The 23227-nt window shown below is 42.6% G+C and overlaps 1 protein-coding gene and 1 long non-coding RNA gene across 2 annotated transcripts in view; one reads left to right on the top strand and one right to left on the bottom strand.

The window, feature by feature from the left end:
- The first annotated feature begins 753 nt into the window (after positions 1-753).
- Positions 754-1748, top strand: LOC145431902 (uncharacterized). The gene is made up of 2 exons (XR_013912214.1): positions 754-904; positions 1538-1748. It is a non-coding gene; the product is annotated as an uncharacterized LOC145431902 (long non-coding RNA).
- The window catches only part of LOC113031764 (NACHT, LRR and PYD domains-containing protein 12-like), a 97455-nt gene continuing 75772 nt past the window's right edge, over positions 1545-23227 (bottom strand). The window contains exons 14-19 of the mRNA XM_080308232.1: positions 20202-20360; positions 14537-14716; positions 12334-12507; positions 4371-4547; positions 2539-2712; positions 1545-1865 (exon numbers count right to left, since the gene is read on the bottom strand). Coding sequence (XP_080164358.1) covers positions 1853-1865; positions 2539-2712; positions 4371-4547; positions 12334-12507; positions 14537-14716; positions 20202-20360 — 877 coding nt within the window. The 3' untranslated portion in view covers positions 1545-1852. The remainder of the gene's footprint in view (positions 1866-2538; positions 2713-4370; positions 4548-12333; positions 12508-14536; positions 14717-20201; positions 20361-23227) is intronic.

Raw genomic sequence — 23227 nt, 5'->3', positions numbered from 1 at the left:
TAATCAGGGAACGGGAGACAGGAGGGAAACACAGCTGGGACCAATTACACACACGAGACAGGAAACACTAACACAGGACTGTCAAAGTAAAAAAAGGAAATATGACACAGAGTCCAAAGTAATGAGACGTGGGACACAGTGAAGACACAGAAACAGAAACCAGAACTATAATCACAAAACAAACTCAGCAACATAAAGAGTGAATCAGCTGATTCAGTGTTTGTGACAAAAACATGGATCCTGGTTAATAAGTTGTATTTGTTTGTTTCTGTATTATTTTGTGTATCGTTCTTATGAGCTGTTGTTTTTTCAGTGAAATATTATTTAATTGTTTTAAGCTTTTTGTTGACTTTGAAGTGCTTAAGTTGATATTTTTGAACATTTAATTTGTTAGATTATTGTAGAGTGAATAAAACTGTCGAACGCACAGCTGCTTCCAGCATGGCCGGAGGAGAGGTGGCTGAGCAGATGCACAACACACACAGCTCACAGGTTTGCATTTCTAGATATTGCAGATGTTGCAGAAATTGAGAGTAAAGAACTCAGAGATCCAGCGCTGTCTCCTGCCCCTGATTTATATACCACAACACAACGACAGGCGTAACTCACACAAACGGGTAACATGAGGCTCAGATGCTTTGGACATGTTCACATATACTGGACACGGAATGATGAAAATGGAGCTGCAGGAAGGAGGAAAAGAGGAAAAACACAGAAAAGATTCACAGATGTGGTGAAAAAGGACATGACAGGTTCTGTTTGTTAGTTTGTTTTTTCTTTATTTGGTAAAGATTCAGAAATAAAGAGAAGATCACATGTTTGAATATAATATTAATGTTCTGTAATTACACAAGTTGTAAAATCTTTCCAGAGTGAGACAGAGACTGTGCAGAGACTGTAGAAGGTATTAAATTATTCTGTTATTATATGTTACCTTATATATGTAATCATAGTAGTTGAATTAGAATACTGCTGTAGATCACATTATACCCTTTAATATAGAGTGTGTGAGCTGTATGTAGTTTAGTTCTCATTATACTTTTGAGTTAACAGAACATATTCACATATTAGTTCATTAGATAAATGTGCATCACTCTGTATCCTTGATCTGCTGGGAATGTGTTACACTGTTTTCTTGACATGCTTAATTGTTGAATCATGAAGAGAAGGTTGTAAGCAGGAAACTCTGTGTCTAAAGACAGGGGAGATAGATAGACCACATTCCACACCCCCACCTTACAGAAAGCAGAGAAACAACTGCCGAGGTCATAACTTAGGCGCTGTAACAGAGAAAAAATGTGATGTTTTGGCTTTTACGACTAGCTGGGGGCCACTAGAGACTATAAAAAGCTGAGCAACCCGTCACCATTTTGAGACATGTGCCTGACCCTCTGGTAGCATCTCTCCCGTCCGGACGTTGTAATGCTCTTATTGTTGAATTGTATGGAAATAAATGATTGTTGATTGAGCATTGATACACCGAGTATTGTCCCTCCTTCAGCCCAAAGATTCAAAGAATTGGGAAAATTCAACAAAGGACAGAGCAGCAGCAGAGCAGTCCAGATACACTGATGATCCTCTGTCAGATCCAGAGGGACACACAGGGCTGATGCTGGACTCTACATTGTGTCTGACAGTGGAGCTGTTCTCAGAGCAGTTCACTCTGCAGCACTGACAGTCATCTGCACTTCATTCCTCTGTCAGTCACTGCTGGATGAAGCTCTCCTCTCCACCTCCCAGTAACATGGCCCAGTCAGAGCGTCTCTACACACAAGCTGCTGCTGCTTCAACCTCTCTGGATCATCAGGACACAGCTGCTCCTCTCTCAGCACACACACCGTCCTGTTTACCATCACCACCTCCACCTGCAGAGAGAAGGAGGAAGAGCAGAGGAGATAAACGAGTGTTTCCAGAGACTCTTCATCAGCTGTCAGTCAGTGATGCAGCACATCCAGTATAAAGAGCAGCAGGGACTTCAGTGCTGGGACTGTACTAGGACTCATTGTTGCTTCACTTTCTCTAATCTTTGGATTTTTATTGAAGTTGCTGAAAATGTTTTTCACTCCTAGTTTGAGTTTGGACTTTCATTCGTTAGAAGAACCTTGGTGTGTCCACTCTGAGCTCTGTAGGAACCCCAACAACAAGCCCAACAATCCAGATGGACGGTTCCAGCTGTTAACTGGAGGAATTCCATCCAAACATCTGCTCTCACTAAATTCTTCCTCACCAACAGACTGTGTTCTTCACTGCTTTAAACTTGGAAATGAATGCAGTCATTGGTCTGCGTGCTGCTTTGTTCAGAGCTGATTGGCTGTTGACAGTGTTTGATCAGAGCGTGTCAGCCGTTACTATGGTGACCATAAAGGTGAGAAACAGGAAGTGTTTGTGTCCAATCCAGAAGCCTGTCACCATTCTCCTCTCACAGCTTCACTGAGAAGCTGCAGCTTTACAGGAAACACTGGATCTTTGTTTCATACTGACTGTGTTTAGTACAATACTGCTGACAGCACCACCCACTCACTCCATCACTCTACTGACCTCAGTTTCTCCAGTCTGTAGTCTGGACTCTGCTGAAGATCAGACAGCTGCTCCAAATTTGAATGCCACAGGTTGCTTCCTCTCAGGTCCAGCTCTCTCAGATGGGAGGGGTTGGACTTCAGTGCTGCTGCCAGATAATCACAGCTGATCTCTGACAAATCACACCAGCTCAATCTGTATAAAAAATGAAAGATACACTAAAGGACACTCAAAGCTGGCTTGGAAAGGAATGAAGTCCATGGTGGGGATGCAGAACAAGGAGCAAAGATGAATGTGATGCTGAATCAGCAGAAGACTTGGACTCATTGGATTCCAGCTTTGATACCATTGATTTCAATGAAGAGCTTTGTGATTGTAGCAAAGGGCCGGTAGCTCTGAGAGTCCCACTGATGAGGTGTTTGTGTGGAAATCTCTTAGTGGGACCAAAGAGAGAAAAAGCCCTGGTCCTGATGCTGTGGGAGGGAAAGAATTGAAGTGTGCTGTGAGGAACTGACTGGGAGATTTTCACACATTTTCCAGTCCTCCTTGGAACAACAGGAAGTTCCCAGCATATGGAAACAAAGGTTAAGTGTCCTATGGCACTCAGTGATGATGGTGCTGTGGCCCCACCACCTCCACCTCTTTGTAAAGGAACTAACTGTAATCTGAAGCTTCAAATGGAACTAAAACTTCATCCACTAGGTGGCAGTGTCTGATGATAAAGTGTTAGTGTAGCTGGCCTGTAGTAAGAAACAGGAAAATGCAGGATTTGGGCTGAAATGGGGAAAGGTGGTTAGCACTAGTGCCTTAAAGCAAGAAGGTTGTAGGTTGGTCAGCTGGGCCTTTCTGTGGAGGTTGGATGTTCTCCCACAGTCCAATGAAATGCTGCTTAGGTTCATTGGTGCTTCTAAATTGGCTGTAGGTGTGGATGTGAGAGAGTGCTTCTCTGTCTCTCTCTGTTGGCCCTGTGATGGACTGCTCACCTGTGCAGGTGGACCACACCTCTTGCCCTATGACAGCTAGGGCACAGGCTCCAGCCCTGTGAGCCTAAACAGTTAGCAAAAATGATTCATAGATGGCCTGAAATTCCCCAGTTAGCAGTTTGGTAGATAGCTATGACATGCTAATCGCATCCAGCAGCTGTATTCTACCTGTAAGCTGATCCCTGCTGAGCCAAAGCACTTTTTCATATACAAATTACAACCTTTAATAGAAACCTATTGGTCAGCATCTTATTAGCCTGCTGTTAGCTTCATTCCACAGAAAACTGAGAGAAACTAACAGAGCTGATATAGAATAAAGAGAAATGTGCTGATTTAAAGCCTTTGAAGTGCTTCAGATGATCTCTGGCCACTTCTGTCCACTCATTCATTCATGTAAGCTTTCTAATGCAGCTTTGATCTTCACAGTCTGCTTTATGAAACTCATTCTAACCCTGAATGTCAAAGTGTTCCTCCTTCTCTTTCCCATCATTCATGCTGGCAGTGGAGGACATTTGGATGTTGGACTGTGTTTTGGATGATGTGTGTATGTTTGTGTTGGACTGCTGTCTGTAAAGCAAACGCACATTTTTCGTTGGATTTCAGTGTCAGACAGACTTTAAGGTGGAATGAAGAGTTTGAGAGTTTCACAGTGAATTATCCAGTGGAGGATTTTTCTTCTTCTTTGAAGGTTTGAAATGTGAACATTGTTCTGGTACAGTCAATGGACTAAACCAGAGAAGAAGAAAACAGACTTTACCATGAAGATCCTCAGTGTGGATCAGTACAATATCAGCCTGATGTCTGCAGTTTAGTGTCAGCACAACTTTCACATCATATTCATCTCAGCACAACTAAAACATGCTGACTGACCTCAGAGTTTCAAGTTTACACCCTGGACTCTCCAGAAAACCACACAGATGCTTCACTCCTGGATCCTGCAGCTTCTTGTTGTTACTCAGGTCCAGCTCTCTCAGATGGGAGAGGTTGAACTTCAGTGCTGCTTCCAGATAATCACAGCTGATCTCTGACAGACCACAGTCCTTCAATCTGTATAAAGAATGAAAGATGTAAGTTTATTAGACAAAGTGTGAGCTTGAAATCATTCAGTGTTTCATCATCTGTTCAGAGCTGAAGAAGGTTCAGAATGTAGAAGTTTAGAAAATGGAAATTCCAAACAGCTGAAGCCAACAGGAAGCAGCTTCAAACAAGCACAACAAGAGAAAAAACTGAATGTTTCACATTAAAGTCGTACATTTCTAACAAGAGTATTTTAAAGACAGCGTCACTGATGATCATCTTCTGGTCAGTAAAACTTTGGTTTTCCACATATGAGTGTTAATGATGCACAAAGACTGAGTGCAAAAAGGGAGTGAGGAGGATGACAGAGAGATGGTACAGGAGCATCAAGCATCAACAATGAGCAGAAGGATTTTGGAGCCTGTTTGATTGAAGCTTTCACAGAGACGTGTTTGACTGGACACCACCAGGACAGACTTTTATTTTTTAATTTACATGTAGACAAAGATAATGATAAACTTTTTTGTTACTAGTAATCCTGAATTGTAGTAATAAAAACAACTGTCAGTGTGATTATAAGGCCAAGAAAACAATGTTGCTGTCTGAACCATTCTGGGGTAACACATCACTTTTTGTTGAATTTATAGCAATTATAACAATTTCAATTTACTTTTAACAACTTTTAAATAATTGAAAACAAAATATTTGAAGACTTTTTCAAGCCTGTGTTTAAAAAATAACTCTTTCCAATGGCAGTCACCTTTGGATCCTATCAAACTGTTAGACAGATCACCTATGTGGCCCTCCATGGTATGGAGGCCTATCTCCCCCCACCACTCCCCCTGCCAGTGGCAGACGCCCACAGACATCGGTGCGTTGGTGGTTCTTTGTGTCCGGGGATGGGCGTCCAGGTACACACCGGCTCACTCCTTGGTGGCTGCTTGTCGGGCCTGGAGCCTGGAGCTCGCTCGGGCCCCTTCGGGGGTGGGGTGCCCTCAGCCTCTGGGCCTGGGGCTCGGTCACTCTGGCACAGCTGGCTGCCTGCGGAGCTCACGGGCACATCACTGCAACCCCCCTGGCTTCTGCTCCGCGGCTGCTGAGTGACCCCTCATCTGGGACTCTCCTCAGCTCTTTCTGGGACAGTGGCGCGGCTGCCCCTCTGTTGGTCTTCCTTGGTCTCTTGTGTTCTGAGGGCCTCTGGATGTCTGGAGTCTTGATGTCCTCCATACCTGCTTCATGCACTGGTGGACGGGGCTGTGGCCCCCCCACACCCTCTAGCAGATCATTACATGAAGGAACCTTTTAAATATAAGCGCGTTCATGCTCACAGGTGTACAGACGGGTGCTCACACACACAAACTACACCCTTTTTGGCTCCTACCTCAAAGCACACTGTGCGCTGTCGATCTTACGTGCTGCACAATAATGTTTAACATTTAGTATTTACTGTTATATTCCCATAGATCATCGTGATGTTGTTTATTATGTTGCTCTTTTTTGTTCTTCTGCTTGTTTTCTCTTTTTTCTTTCTCAACAGGTGATCCAGGTGATTGATATATGTATTTTTGTCTGCTTATTTTGTTGGTTTTTGTTTTTTGCCCTTTATCCCCGTCCCTTCCCCGCTGTTTTTCTTTCCCTCTTTCTTTCTCCCCTTTCTTTTCCCCAGTCAAGTCTGTCCCGTAAATAAAATAAAATACAATAAACAATAAAAGGTGAATCAAATAGACCATTACGGCAAGGCTGGGATGGTCCATTTGGTAAAGTAAATCCGTTGGGCATCTTTCTTCGCCTTTAGACAATAATTCTGATGGCAAAAGAGCCAAACAGGACAGGCAAAAAAAAAAAAAAAAAAAAAAAAAGACATCACCTATAAGATCATATGAGGGGTTTTTCTTTTATTTGTTGAACAAAAAATTATATTTGACAACTATTACAGCAGGATCAGTAAACAGCCCCCCCAACCCATCCAAACCAATGCAACCACGGCCCAGCCAGTAACCAAAACAGGGAGCATCGATTCACTGACAGCTGTTCCAGTGTTACCCATGAAAATAAATGATCATGATCTTTTACCCAGTTTAATAAAGCCCTTATATTTGATGCCAAGTAATACAACAAAAATTTCCCTCCTGCGCTCCCTGGTTTGTGTGATAAACTCTGTTTCAGCCTGGGTGGCTTTTTGTTCCAAATAAAGGAAGAAATGTGACTGTTCAGATTGTTAAAAAAAGACTTTGTTAAAATCATTGGAAGACATTGAAAAAAAAATAAATACTAAAATTTAGGAAATATACTCATCTTGATATTTATTCTACCACCCAGCAAAAGAGCCAAAACTCACATTTTCCAAAATCCTCTTTAAGCTTCGACAATAAAGGAAGATCGTTTTATATAAGTCTTTGTGGTTTTGTGTCACCCAGATGCCCGAGTACTTAAACTTCTTATAGCTGGGTTTAATAGGTGCTAAAATACACAAAACTCCCCAGTTGTCGTACAGATAGACTTTGCTTCGCTCTTCCCAAAATTGACTTTATATCCAGAAATTGTCCCAAAAATGCCTTAAGTATGCATTAAGGTGACCTTGAGGCTCTTAAAGGCGCCTATAAATAAAATGTATTATTATTATTATTGTAAGTCTATCCAAAGGTTTGTGGAGGCTATTCGACGGGTTGGAAATAAATAAAAAGCATGTCGTCGGCATAAAGAGAGACTTCATGTTCGATACCCCCTCGATGTTTTCCCTCAACACCAACACGTTGTCGCAGCAACAGCTAGCGGTTCAATGGCAAAAAGGAGACAGAGGGCATCCCTGTCCTGGGGGACAGATTATTGTTAGTCCGGACAGCTGTTAGACGGGAGCAATACAATACTTTTATCCAAGATACAAAATTAAAGCCACGTTTTTTTAAGCGTATAAAATAAAAAATCCCATCTCACCCGATCCAACACCTTTTCTGCGTCAAGCCAAATTACAGTTTCCAATGTATCACCTTTAACATGGGTATAAATTATATTTAATAGAGCTCTAATGTTAAAAAAAGAGTGCCTAATAAAGCCCGTCTGGTCCTGTGAAATAATGGAGGACAAATACTTGTGTAAGCGACGGGCCAACACTTGAGCTTTGTGTTTGTGTTGAACAAAGATATTAAACGACATGAACGACAATCTAAATGGTCTTTTTCCTGTTTTACAATTAACACAATTAAACACATCACTGCTTGATGTATTGTTGGAGGCAACGACTGTGAGAGGAAGGATTCTTCAAAAGTTGATTTTAACAGTGAATTCAGTTGGTCAGAAAACTTTATGAAGAAATCAGATGGATACCCGTCGGGGCAGCAGATTTTCCAGACTGCATGCTCCGTATGGCCGTTTCAATTTCAGAATTAGATTGAGTTCATAAGCATAGCTGCGCAACTTTGAAATCAGATACTCAGCCTGTTTTGTGAGATTGTATTCAGTTTTTCATTGTAACCGCTGTGTATATAATACAGGCTCAGGAGAGTGGCTGTACACAGCATGTAGTTTAGTAATTTCATCAGCTAACTGAGAGAGGCGCTCGGTCACTATTTTATTCTATTTTGCACAAAATGAAATTATTTGGCCTCTCAGACCTTTTGTAACTGACAAACTCTTCATCTGCTAACAACACTGAGTTGAATCTCCATGGCTGATAGTTGGAGCAGGCATCAGGAATACACATTGAAAAAACGAGGAGAAATCACCAGTCTTATAATCACATTCTGTAACTAAAGGGAGACGTTTTTCTATACAAATATGTTTTATGGACATTAGAAAAAAAAGAGTATTGACGTGAAGCAGGATTATGAAAACTCCATACATCAGCTAGTCCATAATTATCAAGAAAGCTCTGAATGACACATGGTGACTTTGGACTAAGTGTACTTTTGTGTGAACTGTGGTCCATAGCAGATAATGAGCAGTTTAGGTCTCCCTCAAAGATGATATTGTGTGATGACATATTGGGGAGCCGTGTAAAGACTTTAGTGAAAAATCTGTGATCGTCCCAATTAGAGGCGTAGATATTTGCTAAGATCAAAGGAACACCATAAACTATATTTTCTGCACTTTAAGTCGCACTTAAAATCCTGTAATTTTCTCAAAACAATAAATAAAAAAATGAATACAGAATTTTTTAATTTTTTTTTTATATCTGACTGAGACCCAACCCCCAAACAAAATAGAAGCTACATCAGAAAGGACATGGTCCCTGTAACCCCCCCAATGTAGACAGATCCACACATGCGGCCTGTCCTTGTTTAGTTTATTAGAAGTCAAACCCTCAGGCTCCCGCCGGCCACGTGAAATAACATATCCTACAGATAGATGCACGTCCTAACAAAATATAGACCCTTTCCAGAGACGTTTATATTACCATAAAACAAAATGAACCAAAATATGCTTATCAAATAATTTTCAGTGTCTTAGCAACAAGTGTCTCCAAACTCTTTATCATAACGTGGACGCTGTTAACTTCAGCTGTAGCACAAATGAAGACTTTGTAGGTTGAGAAAAAACTATTTTTGAAACTCAGCAGGAGCCTTCAGAGACACGTGTTACTCCATTGCAGGAAGTCCAACACCTGCTCTGGGACACAGACTTTTATGACAGTCACATGACAGTCTTTTCTTAACAGAGAGTCAAGATGGCAGCAGTGTGTTTGGGCTGCTGTCCGACTCTGTTTGTACTAGTTACTGTGAATGCTTGAAAAGCTTAGAAAAACCATTCAACCGTTCAACTTAGAAAAACCATTCAAACACCATTAGATTCCTCTTCTTTTGGACATGACTGCTTCTACTTTTCTCATTTTTAACATTTATACTTTTAAAATTATTCAACTTTATTTAACAAAAATTTCTAATGTATTTCAATGGGAGACCCTTCAAATTCTCATTAAACTTACACCTCTTTCAACTCTAACTACTTCCACACACGTTGACGTAGAGCCACCATTCAAACTTTAAAACGAAGCCAAGACATTGAACTATTCAACTTGTATTTGTATTTTCAATATCTATTATGCTTTTTCTTCAGTTCCAGTTTAAGTTTCATCCTTTTTTCAGCAGTTTCAGAGTTTATAATGGGTGTGTATGGGACGGAATATTGTCGCTAGAGTGAGACAGCTCAACTGCTAGAGTGAGAGGAGCGAAAAAATTAATCTTGAAATCTTCTCTTTAAACTGCTGCTGTGTCCACAGTGTTTGCTCTACAGGTATGATTTTACCCTCAAAACGTCGCCATCGTTGTTCTCTGTCCAACACTGTGTGTTTGAAAGCTCAGAGATGTAAACTTTTTAAACTGTGTGGATCCAAGTGGAGGGATCACTTTTTAGTCATTCAGTGATTCAAAGAATATAAACTTTTAATATTCATTGAGATGTTTTCTGACTAAATTTTATTTTGTCATTACTCATCTTTTTCTAATTTAGGTTTAAAACATTTTCAGCTATTTTCCAACTTCTATGTGAACATCAGCTTTTAGCAGTTCAGCACTTTTTGTTTCAGGTTAAAAATTGTTTTTTTTTAAATTTCATTCAAAATTTTTAACTTAAGATTCAGCAATTATTCCTTATTTAAGCTCATACATTCAGATTTCAGCATTCACACTGCAGTTTCTTCAGAAAATGCACTTTCTAGTGTTTTAGTTTTTATTTGTCTTCAAAAATGCAAACTCTCTGCTTGTATATGATCACCAAACACTGCTGGCTTTAAGATCTTCTCATTTAAAACCTGTTTATTGCAATCGTGGATATCAGGGAAGCTTCTCTGCACCGTTCCTGTCAGGAGTTCCAGCTTGTCTCGGTTGTGCTTCAGCGCCACCTGAACTGACAGGGTGTCGCAGACGCCGTGGGAAATGCAGTGGCTTATTGGTGAGAATGAAGGTTACCTGGATACGACTTGGAAAAACACCTCAGCCTAACCTGACTGGATTCGACCGCATCAACTACTGGCACTCTCTGGATATGGCTTACACCTGTCTGACACCTGTTGTTTGGTGTACTACAATAAACCCTCCCAGCGTCCTCCCCGTCTACGCTCAGGTGGAGTAAACCCTCAGAACCTACGGCCGATAGGTCGGGCACCCACATCGGCCGATGAGCCACCGATACCACTAAGAATCAGTCTTGTTAATACTTGATCGCTAGCAAACAAAACTTTTCTTCTAAAGTACTTCTTCACTAATCAGGAACTGGCTCCAATGCTTGGAAACCTGGCAGAGAGCCAGTGAGTCCAGCTGTTTTACTGAACTTTTACCTTCTGACTGTGAGATGACAGGACGTGGTGGTGGAGTGGAGGCTGATTTTAGGAAGAAGCTCGCATGCAAACAACTCTTAACTGACTCTTATTCAAGTTTTGAACTTGTGATGTTTGTTGTTTGGGGCGTCCCGGCCGACACTCGGTGCAGCTGTATACAGACCTCCAAAACATCACAAGGATTTTATTCAAAACTGTGATCTGTCTTTATCTGGAGCTGCAGTAGATGATCCATCCTCACAAAGCAACACTGCAGGAACAAAGACACAGCACAGCCGATGAAGGACGAGGACAAAGGAAAGGTGAGTGAGGAGACCCTGGTGGTGTGGACGGTCCTGCAGGGGCTCCAAAACTGAGGAACAGAGACGTCCATGTACCAGCTGAGGATGCTGCAGTGATCCAGGGAGCTCGGTCCAATCTGAGGCTGTGTGAATTACATGGACCACAGTTTTTTCACAGACTTCAGCCATGTGAACATCTGGAGATCCAACAGTGCACGAGCTGTGAGCCATCAGCTGTTTCTCTCATCAGCTGCTGTAATGAGAGCTGCTGGAATCATCTCGAGCAGCAGGAAATCACTGATGTTGTTTCTAACCAAAGATATGGGACTGAGCTCCGCTGAGCTCCTACTTTCAGGCAGATATAAACTGCTACAGTCTGCTGATTATTGCTTTGCCTCCATCACACAAGCTCTTTATCCTGTTCTTCACTCTCATTGGTTCTTTGTGTGCTTGTTTTTACAACAGTAGTCATTCTGACTGGTCAAAGAAGACAATCAGCTGTGACTAAATGTAGCTCCTACAGCAGTGATGGGAATAACTACTGAAGCTAATCCAGTATCAAAGCTCAGGAATCAGCAGCTCCCACCTCGTTTTCTTTCAACAACTATTTTTAGCTGCTGCGTTTCTGTGTTTCTGCAGACCTCAGACATCCTGCTGCTCTGGACAACTTTTTCATTCTTTTTATCATTATTTGGCTCTTCTTTTATTATTATGTTATATGTATTAATATTTTAAACACTTATTCTTTGTATTTTGCTTTGCTCCTGTCAAACTGCTTTAATAAAATGTGCTCCAGTCTAAACTGTGGACGTTCCCTTTTTAACCCTTTGTGAAACAATAAAGGTTTAAATCTGAGTATTCATCTATGTTAGTGTTTAATGGGTCTAATAGGTTGCTTTGGCCTTTCCCAGTAATATCCTCCCTTGGAGTCTGTGGTCCAGGCTTCTAAAACCATCCCAGGTTAACAAGAACTACAATCTAGAGGAGAGCTGCCATAACAGGTGTGACTGATGAGATCTGACCTGCAAGGTTACTCAGGTTTGTTTGTATCAGGACAAGCAGGGAAGAGACCTGGACGTCAAGGTAGTTAGAGCTGGGCGAGTGTCCTCACCCACATCGGCTTCACAACTCTGCATCATCTACTGAGTAAGACTCAGAGGATCAGAGATTAGAAGGTCTACAAAGAGCTGAACCAGACTTCCTGTATAAAGGTTTTAGTTCCACAGATCGACAGTATCAGCACAACTAAAACGTGGAGACTGACCTCAGAGTTTCAATTCGATGTTGTGGTTTCCACAGAAGAACACATAGCTGCTTCAATCCTGAATCCTGCAGCTTGTGGGAGCTCAGGTCCACCTCTCTGGGATACAAAGGGTTGAGCTTCAGCACTGCTTCCAGATAATCACAGCTGATCTCTGACAAATCACATCTCTCCAATCTGTATAAAGAATGAACGATGTAAGTTTATTAGACAAAGTGCTTGAAATCATTCAGTGTTTCATCATCTGTTCAGAGCTGAAGAAGGTTCAGAATGTAGAAGTTTAGAAAATGGAAACTCCAAACAGCTGAAGCCAACAGGGAGCAGCTTCAAACAAACACAACAAGAGAAAAAACTCTGAATGTTTCACATTAAAGTCGTACATTTCTAACAAGAGTATTTCGAAGACAGCGTCACTGATGATCATCTTCGGCTCAGTAAAACTTTGGTTTTCCACACGTGAGTGTTAATGATGCACAAAGACTGTGAGTGCAAAGACGGAGCGAGGAGGATGACAGAGAGATGGTACAGGAGTATCAAGAACTCGGCGAGGAAATGAGCAGAAGGATTTTGGAGCCTGTTGGATTGAAGCTTTCACAGAGACGTGTTTGACTGGACACCACCAGGACAGACTTTTAATCCCAGGATTTGGATGAGCTTTCTGTCTTTATCGTCACAAATGATGCTGTAACTCTGTGACTGTCCTGGAACTGTCAGCAGTATGGTTACGTCCTTTTGACCAGAGTTTCCACAGCTCTTATAACAGCAGTGTACATTCACCTGCAGGCACACGCTGCCTCTGCTTCAGCTCTGTTTATGAAGCACAAACTGCAGGAACCAAACTCAGAATGGCTCATTTCAATCATGTCTGCTTACAAAGACACTTTGAAACTCTTATCAGTATGTTTCCTGTCCTACTAGGAGGGATCAAACTCTGGACCTTTGTTGTGGATCAGTGAAGGATGCTTAGAAATCCCTCCTGCTGCCTGAGCTTGAACATCATCAGCACTTTAACACTGAGCAGAGGGACGTGGAAAAGGCCTTCTGTCTTTATCTGACTGAACGGTTTCATTATGTGGGCTGAAGAAAATACAGTTGTAGACTATATTTATATGAAACATGTATATTTAATGCATTTAATGTATTTGAACCGTATTTAATGCATATTACAGGATGTAACAGCTGCATATGTGTCAACAATAACGGCTTTGATTTTGCCCCCCTAAGAACATTTCTGTAGATCCGCCCCTGCAGCAAACGTGTGTGAGAGCAGCCACGGCCCGCTCCTCCATGGTTTCATTCACACTCATCTCATACTGAACACACACACTTTGTAGGAATCATCAGTACTTTGACTGTTTCTCAGGTTAGCCATCTGTAGAAATGATGTCAGTCTGACTCGTCACATGTTTGGAGGCGTATTTGATGTTTGCTCTTCTGGAAACTCTCAGTATCAAATATGGACGATGCAAAGGAGACACGCTTCATGTATGTATGGACCTGTTTCTGTAGCTGCCACCAACATTCAACATGTTTGTACATCAGCTTATCAAATCCTGTCTGCCGTCTTTATTTATTACTCTTCACCTGCTTCACTGTCACTGTGTGGGCGGGGCTCAGGCAGCTCCGCCCACACAGACAGCTCCTCTCTGGAGCTAAACTTCTGCTTCATCTCCGCCTCTTTTTTTCATCCTCCACCTCTCTTTTCTCTTCTTCAGTGTTCTGCAGCCACGGAGCCTCACAGCCGTTAGCACGCCCATACCTGAGCAGCTAGCATTACCCAGCATGCCATGCAGCAGTGTCAGTTTGCAAATGTGCAAGAATTCCTGCTCCAAACTGTTTCACAGGTTGCTGTGTGCTGTGACCTTTGACCTGCTAAAGACAGTCAGCTGTGGATTATTCATTGTTGTGTCTGATACTTAGAACTGTGAGGAAGAAGCTGCACAGTTAATCAGGGTCCCCTCTCTCTGAATTAGGAAAGGTGGGCAGGCCGCGTGTGGGCCGCGGGCCATACATTGAGTACCACTGTTTGAAATGTGAACATTGTTCTGGTACAGTCAATGGACTAAACCAGAGAAGAAGAAAACAGACTTTACCATGAAGATCCTCAGTGTGGATCAGTATAATATCAGCCTGATGTCTGCAGTTTAGTGTCAGCACAACTTTCACATCATATTCATCTCAGCACAACTAAAACATGCTGACTGACCTCAGAGTTTCAAATCGACATCGTGGATTCTCCAGAAAACCACACAGATGCTTCACTCCTGAACCCTTCAATTTTCTGTAGGTTCCACTCAGGTCCACCTCTGTGAGATACGAGGGGTTGGACTTCAGCGCTGCTGCCAGATAATCAAGGCCAATATCTGACAAACCACAGTCCTTCAATCTGTATAAAGAATGAAAGATGTAAGTTTATTAGACAAAGTGTGAGCTTGAAATCATTCCGTGTTTCATCATCTGTTCAGAGCTGAAGAAGGTTCAGAATGTAGAAGTTTAGAAAATGGAAACTCCAAACAGCTGAAGCCAACAGGAAGCAGCTTCAAACAAACACAACAAGAGAAAAAACTCTGAATGTTTCACATTAAAGTCGTACATTTCTCATAAAAACAGGACAACGACTTGAAAAAGTCGTGTTTTTCCTTCCAGGAACCACATGGCTTCACTTTTAAAGGTGAAGTGTGAAAGAAATGGACATATTTGAAGTCAGACACCTTTTTCCAGTCACATTATTAAAGCAGACAAACTACAAGCTCATTTTCATTCCAACAAGTCATCTTCTGACCTGGACTAACAACACTAGTCTCTATGTGCAGCTGGCTGTGAGACCAGTGCTCAGGGAGCGTCTACAAAGTGCAACACTGAAAGAACATCACACACTCATTTGCTTCCAGCACTTTCACACAAACATCTACTGTCATTATTGTCACCAAACTCTGTGGATCCTTTATTGCAAATTCAAATGGGATCAAATGGTCAGACAAAAGAGGGTTATGAGGAAATATGATGAAATGTTGTGTATTAGCAGCAAGTTATTGAATCATTTTCCTCAGAAACCAAACAAAATAATTGACAAACATGTTTTTACAAACTCAGTGTTGGACTTGGATCAGCAGGATAAGCTGATGTTTAAAGGCATTTGAGTCTGGCTGTATGAGAGTCCAGTTCTTACTCAATATTTACTCAATTTAAGATGGCGCCGGTGAGGTCGGCTGCCGTCACGACTGCTCCGACCACTTTTTCTTTGTCTTTGTTTTTTAAGTTAGTTTTCAGCGTTTCTAAATCGGCAAAATCATCACCATTGGGTACATTAGGTATGACAGTGACACTCTTGTTTCTATTGGTATACAATGTACTCACAATTCGAAGTTTTTAACTCCGGATCCGAGCTGGCCGAGTGAGATCTCGAGGGAGAACAAAGGGAAGCGGCGGCGGCCTAGAGGGAAGCGAGCCGGCGTCAGGAACAGGCTGAGAGCTCGTGCACACCGCACACCTCTGCCTAGCATCCTGCTCGCCAACGTCCAGTCACTGGAGAACAAGCTTGACGACCTCAGGGCCAGGATAAAGTTCCAGAGAGACATTCGGGACTGCAATCTCCTCTGCTTCACCGAGACATGGCTGAACCCAGCGGTGCCGGACCACGCCATCCAGCCGGCCGAGTTCTTCTCGGTTCACCGCATAGACAGGACACGGGACTCGGGGAAGTCAAGGGGAGGCGGCGTGTGTTTAATGGTGAACAACAACTGGTGCAACAGTGCGAACGTTGTTCCTCTCACACGCTCCTGCACACCAAATCTGGAACTACTGTCCATCATGTGTCGTCCTTTTTATCTACCTCGGGAATTTACATCGGTCATTGTAAGTGCCGTTTATATTCCACCACAAGCGGACACGGTCACCGCCTTATGCGAGCTGCATGAGGCACTCACACAGCACCAGACACAACACCGGGACGCTGCGCTTATTGTGACGGGGGACTTTAATAGCGCCAACCTCAAACGCGCAGCGCCGAACTTTTATCAACACATCACCTGCCCCACCAGGGGTGAAAGGACACTGGACCACTGCTACACTACGGTCGAGGACGGCTACAAGGCACAATCCCGCCCCCCGTTTGGCAAATCTGATCACGCCGCCATCTTCCTCATGCCAAAATACAAACAAAGGCTGAAACAGGAAGTTCCGGTTCAGAGGAAGGTCGCGCGCTGGACGGATCAATCGGTGGCCGCGTTACAGGACGCACTCGATGACGCAGACTGGGGCATGTTCAGAAACAGCTCCGACGATGACGTCAACGTGTTTACGGAAGCGGTTGTGGGATTCATCGGGAAACTAGCGGATGATACCGTGGAGACAAAGACTATCACAACGTTTCCCAACCAGAAGCCGTGGGTGGATAAAACCATCCGCGACGCTCTGAGATCCCGCACCGCTGCCTACAACACGGGACTCATGACGGGGGACATGGACCCGTACAAAGCCGCGTCATATAACGTGCGGAGGGCGGTGAAAGAGGCGAAGCAGCGCTACGGGAGGAAACTAGAGTCACAACTCCAACAGAGTGACTCTAGGAGCCTGTGGCGGGGACTAAGGACAATAACGGACTATAAAGCACCAACAACCGGTATGACGAACGCGGCCGTGACTTTGGCAGACGAGCTGAACACTTTCTATGCTCGCTTCGAGGCTGCAGCTAAGGTCTCCAACAATGCTAGTGTTAGCGGCGCTAACGGCTGCAGACAGGAAGATACTGCCAGCACCGGAAACGTGCTCGTCATCTCCGAGCATGAAGTAAGGAGAGCCTTCAAGAGAGTGAACACCAGGAAAGCAGCAGGACCAGACGGCATCCCAGGTCGTATCCTAAGAGACTGCGCATACCAGCTAGCTCCTGTGTTCACTGAGATATTCAACATCTCTTTATCTCAGTCGGTGATCCCCACATGCTTCAAGGAGTCCATCATTGTTCCTGTCCCGAAGAAACCCCACCCTGCTTCTCTCAATGACTATCGCCCTGTAGCCCTCACCTCAGTAGTGATGAAGTGCTTTGAACGCCTGGTCAGAGACTTCATCATTTCTTCACTACCAGACACACTGGACCCACTACAGTTCGCTTACCGTCCAAATCGTTCCACAGACGATGCCATCTCTCATCTCCTCCACACATCACTCACTCACTTGGACACTAGAAGGGGGAATTATGTTAAAATGCTCTTCATAGACTACAGCTCTGCATTTAACACCATAATTCCCTCCACACTCACCACCAAGCTGGAGCATCTGGGACTCAGCTCATTTATGTGTCAGTGGATCTCCAACTTCCTAACTGGCAGACCACAGGCAGTAAGGATGGGCGGACATGTCTCAGCCTCCACCACTCTCAGCACTGGAGCCCCCCAGGGGTGTGTTCTGAGCCCCCTGCTGTACTCTTTGTACACATATGACTGTGTGGCCACTACCAGCTCCACCACCATCATCAAGTTTGCTGACGACACCGTCGTGGTGGGCCTGATCTCTGATAACAACGAGACGGCCTACCTGAAGGAGATTAGGAATCTGGAGAACTGGTGCCAGAGGAACAACCTCCTTCTAAACGTCAGTAAGACAAAGGAGCTGATAGTGGACTTCAGCACTAAGCAGGAGAGGAACTACCAGACCCCCGTCATCAACGAGTGCCCAGTGGAGAGAGTGGACAGCTTCAAATACCTCGGAGTTCACATCACGCAGGACCTGTCATGGTCCTGTCACATCAACACCGTGGTGAAAAAGGCCCGTCAGCGTCTCTACCACCTCAGACGCTTGAGAGACTTCCAACTGCCCTCCAAGGTGCTCAGGAACTTTTACTCGTGCACCATAGAGAGCATCCTGGCGGGAAACATCTTAACCTGGTTCGGGAACAGCACCATGCAGGACAGACGAGCTCTACAGAGGGTTGTGCGGTCAGCTGAGCGCACCATCCGCTCCGAGCTCCCTGACCTGCACTCAATCTACAGCAGGCGGTGCTGGACCAAGGCCAGGAAGATCGTGAAGGACCTCAGCCATCCCAACAACAGACTGTTCTCTCTGTTGAGGTCAGGAAAGCGATTCCGCTCCCTGAAGACCAACACAGAGAGACTGAGGAGGAGCTTCTTCCCGCGGTCTCTCAATCACACCACCACACAGTACTGACCCACACATACAGTTCTTACACACACACTGGACTTTCTGGACATTGTTTTTGCACAACACTGGTCACTATATTCTTCATTTCCGGTTAATACTTGTACAGCTGCTGTTATTGTGTATATATTTATTTATATTTAGATTTCTTCATACATTCTTATATAGTTCTATATTGTGTATTGTGTATTTTGTTGTACAGTTATTTTATTTTCAACTTTAATTTATATATTTTATCTTATTCTTCCCAGTTAAATTTACCCTTCATTCTAATTTGTGTTGTACAGTTATTTCATTTTTAACCTTAATTTATATTTTATTCCTTCCTAGTTAAATTTACCCTTTTTAATTTTTCATATTTATTTCCTATCTTATTCATAGCCTTTTCCTTTTTTGTTTTCTTTAGGTCACGAGCAGTTGTCCAAGCATTTCACTACATATCGTACTGTGTATGACTGTGTACGTGACAAATAAAATTTGAATTTGAATTTGAATTTCATGTTTTTTCAGTGTTGCACTTTGTAGACGCTCCCTGAGCCTCACAGCCAGTTGCACATGGACCGGCTGACATTACCCAGCATTAGAGGCGGGTGTAAAAAATTAATGTTCCCATTTAAATGGTTTTAATTTGAATAAAACGATGTTGATTCATTCAATCCTGAATCGATGTTTAATATAAATGTATTTTGCCAGAATCTCAGGTTAAAGCTCACAAACTATTTCAACAAGCAGCAAACAGCTAAAACAGTAAATGAGAGCAGCTAAACACACAAAGATGGAAACACAGAGCGTGGATCGTTCACTCGACGGCACGTACACGGACACGCCGTCGGGGCTGAAAGTGGACAGCTCACAGATCCTGAAGCTGCAGGTTTCATCTGTCTCCAACCAAAACTGAGTGAACCAGGAGCAAAAGAAGATCCAAACTCTGCTTCACGTTTGATAAATATGCTCATGAATTCTCTCTGACTTTGGCTGTTCCTGCCTGCACAGCTCTCTCTCTCTCTCTCTCTCTCTCTCTCTCTCTCTCTCTGTGTACTCCAAGAACAGCTTCAAACATCTGTTTCTGCATCATTCACTGTTTATTAGCCACCAGTCTGCTGTTGTGTTCAGTGCTGTCGGCCTCTGACAGGAAAGCCTCATTTCTGCTGTTCCATGGTAACTTTTTAAAATGATGACAGATTACAAACTCTCAGCAATCAAACCTCTGTAACTTTGCTTCACTTCAGCAACACCAGGTCATCTTCACATGTTGATTCATGGTTTTCTTCAGTTTTTGATCGACTGCAGAATATTTTGAAGGTTATCTGCTATAAAAAGCCAGAAGAGGAAAATCTGCTTCATGTGTTTCTGTTTGATCCTCATTGACTTTGACACAAAGGCCTCTGCTGTGATGATCACACCTCTGATCAAGTCTCACAGTGTCACAACTGATAAATGATCAGAGTTAGAATATTTCTGACTGTCTGCTGTGTGCTGTGACCTTTGACCTGCTAAAGACAGTCAGCTGTGGATTATTCATTGTTGTGTCTGATACTTAGAACTGTGAGGAAGAAGCTGCACAGTTAATCAGGGTCCCCTCTCTCTGAATCAGGAAAGGTGGGCCGTGAAGATCCTCAGTGTGGATCAGTATAATATCAGCCTGATGTCTGCAGTTTAGTGTCAGCACAACTTTCACAACATATTCATCTCAGCACAACTAAAACATGCTGACTGACCTCAGGGTTTCAAGTTTACATCCTGGACTCTTCAGGAAACCACACAGATGCAGCTTCTTGTTGTTACTCAGGTCCAGCTCTCTCAGATGGGAGGGGTTGGACTTCAGCGCTGCTGCCAGATAATCACAGCTGATCTTTGACAAACCACAGTCCTTCAATCTGTATAAAGAATGAAAGATGTAAGTTTATTAGACAAAGTGTGAGCTTGAAATCATTCAGTGTTTCATCATCTGTTCAGAGCTGAAGAAGGTTCAGAATGTAGAAGTTTAGAAAATGGAAACTCCAAACAGCTGAAGCCAACAGGAAGCAGATTCAAACAAACACAACAAGAGAAAAAACTCTGAATGTTTCACATTAAAGTCGTACATTTCTCATAAAAACAGGAAAAAGACTTGAAAAAGTCGTGTTTTTCCTTCCAGGAACCACAAGGCTTCACTTTTAAAGGTGAAGTGTGAAAGAAATGGACATATTGAAATCAATGATATCAAAGCTGGAATCAGATGAGTCCAAGTGTTCTGCTGATTCAGCATCACATTCATCTTTGGTCCTTGTTCTGCATCCCCACCATAAATATAAAACACATTTTCCAAAATCCTCTTTAAGCTTCGACAATAAAGGAAGATCGTTTTATACAAGTCTTGTGGTTTTGTGTCACCCAGATGCCCGAGTACTTAAACTTGTTATAGCTGGGTTTAATAGGTGCTAAAATACACAAAACTCCCCAGTTGTCGTACAGATAGACTTTGCTTCGCTCTTCCCAAAATTGACTTTATTTCCAGAAATTGTCCCAAATTCCTTAAGTATGCATTAAGGTGACCTTAAGGCTCTTAAAGGTGCCTATAAATAAAATGTATTATTATTATTATTGTAAGTCTATCCAAAGGTTTGTGGAGGCTATTCGATGGGTTGGAAATAAATAAAATCATGTCGTCGGAATAAAGAGAGACTTCATGTTCGATACCCCCTTGACGTTTTCCCTCAACACAAACACATTGTCTCAGCAACAGCTAGCGGTTCAGCGGCAAAAAGGAGACAGAGGGTATCCCTGTCCTGGGGGACAGATTATTGTTAGTCTGGACAGCTGTTAGACGGGAGCAATACAATACTTTTATCCAAGATACAAAATTAAAGCCACATTTTTTAAGCGTATAAAAAAAAAAAAAAAATCCAATCTCACCCGATCCAACACCTTTTCTGCGTCAAGCCAAACTACGGTTTCCAATGTATCACCTTTAACATGGGTATAAATTATATTTAATAGAGCTTTAATGTTAAAAAAAGAGTGCCTAATAAAGCCCGTCTGGTCCTGTGAAATAATGGAGGACAAATACTTGTGTAAGCGACGGGCCAACACTTGAGCCAGGATCTTGGTGTCTGTGATGAACAAAGATATTAAACGATAGGAACGACAATCTAAATGGTCTTTTTCCTGTTTTACAATTAAACACATCACTGCTTGATGCATTGTTGGAGGCAACGACTGTGAGAGGAAGGAGTCTTCAAAAGTTGATTTTAACAGTGAATTCAGTCGGTCAGAAAACTGATTTTCCAGACTGCATGCTCCGTATGGCCGTTTCAATTTCAACATTAGAGACAGGTTCTTCCAGACTAGCGATCGCATCTTCTCCCAAGGACGGAATATCAAAAAACTTATTGAAATCATTGTAGATCTCAAGGATAGTTGTTTGTTTGTTCTTAGTCGTAGCTGGTGAGCTGATAACTTGCCTGTTTTTTCTCCATGTTCATAAGCGTAGCTGCAACTTTGACTCAGCCTGTTTTGTAGATATGAGATTGTATTCAGTTTTTCATTGTAACCGCTGTGTATATAATACAGGCTCAGGAGAGTGGCTGTACACAGCATGTAGTTTAGTAATTTCATCAGCTAACTGAGAAAGGCGCTCGGTCACTATTTTATTCTATTTTGCACAAAATGAAATTATTTGGCCTCTCAGACCTTTTGTAACTGACAAACTCTTCATCTGCTAACAATACTGAGTTGAATCTCCATGGCTGATAGTTGGAGCAGGCATCAGGAATACACACTGAAAAAACAAGAGGAGAAATCACCAGTCTTATAATCACATTCTGTAACTTTTGTGTGAACTGTGGTCCATAGCAGATAATGAGCAGTTTAGGTCTCCCTCAAGGATGATATTGTGTGATGACATATTGGGGAGCCGTGTAAAGACTTTAGTGAAAAATCTGTGATCGTCCCAATTAGAGGCGTAGATATTTGCTAAGATCAAAGGAAAACCATAAACTATATTTTCTGCACTATAAGTTGCACTTAAAATCCTGTAATTTTCTCAAAATTCGACAGTGCGCCTTATGGATGAATTCTGGTTGTGCTTACTGACCTTGAACCGATTTTATGTGCTACACGGCGCTCAGAAACATTTCAAAAAATGTTTTGGTACGACTTTGCTAAGCTACGAGGCCGCACCGCTTGATGGATTGTTGGAGCATTACAGCTACCGAGGAGCCTCGCGGAGTGGTACGTACTCTGCTCTAAAGTAATATTACTTTATTGAGTGTGTATAAGGACCATAAATGGCACCTGTAAGAGACACGGTTACAAAGAGGATTTCAAACTCCAGGTTGTCAGTCACGCAGTAGAACCTGGGAACAGAGCAGCTGTTTGTTATTATGCTCAGCATAAGTTAGTTTAGATTTTGACTGCACAATTGTGAGCTTTTTGTTATGCACAAAAACAACATTGTTTTCTTTTATTTATGGAGCATTATTATTTAATAAATGCTGATAATTTATTTCTGAGTAATTGTTTCATGTACATCTATGCTGTATGTTAATAAATGTGCCTGTGTGAGATTTGGGACGCAGCTTTGACTAAGAACTCTCTTTTTGTTCTTACTTTCTGGCTTTAAAAATATTGATACAGTGGGGCAAAAAAGTATTTAGTCAGCCACCGATTGTGCAAGTTCCCCCACCTAAAATGATGACAGAGGTCAGTAATTTGCACCAGAGGTACACTTCAACTGTGAGAGACAGAATGTGAAAAAAAAATC

This window comes from Astatotilapia calliptera, chromosome 11 (genome assembly GCF_964374335.1).
Source record: "Astatotilapia calliptera chromosome 11, fAstCal68.1, whole genome shotgun sequence".
Lineage (NCBI taxonomy): Eukaryota > Metazoa > Chordata > Actinopteri > Cichliformes > Cichlidae > Astatotilapia > Astatotilapia calliptera.
The sequence above is the reverse complement of the archived record's forward strand: the minus strand, read 5'-3'. Positions and strand labels throughout refer to the sequence as shown.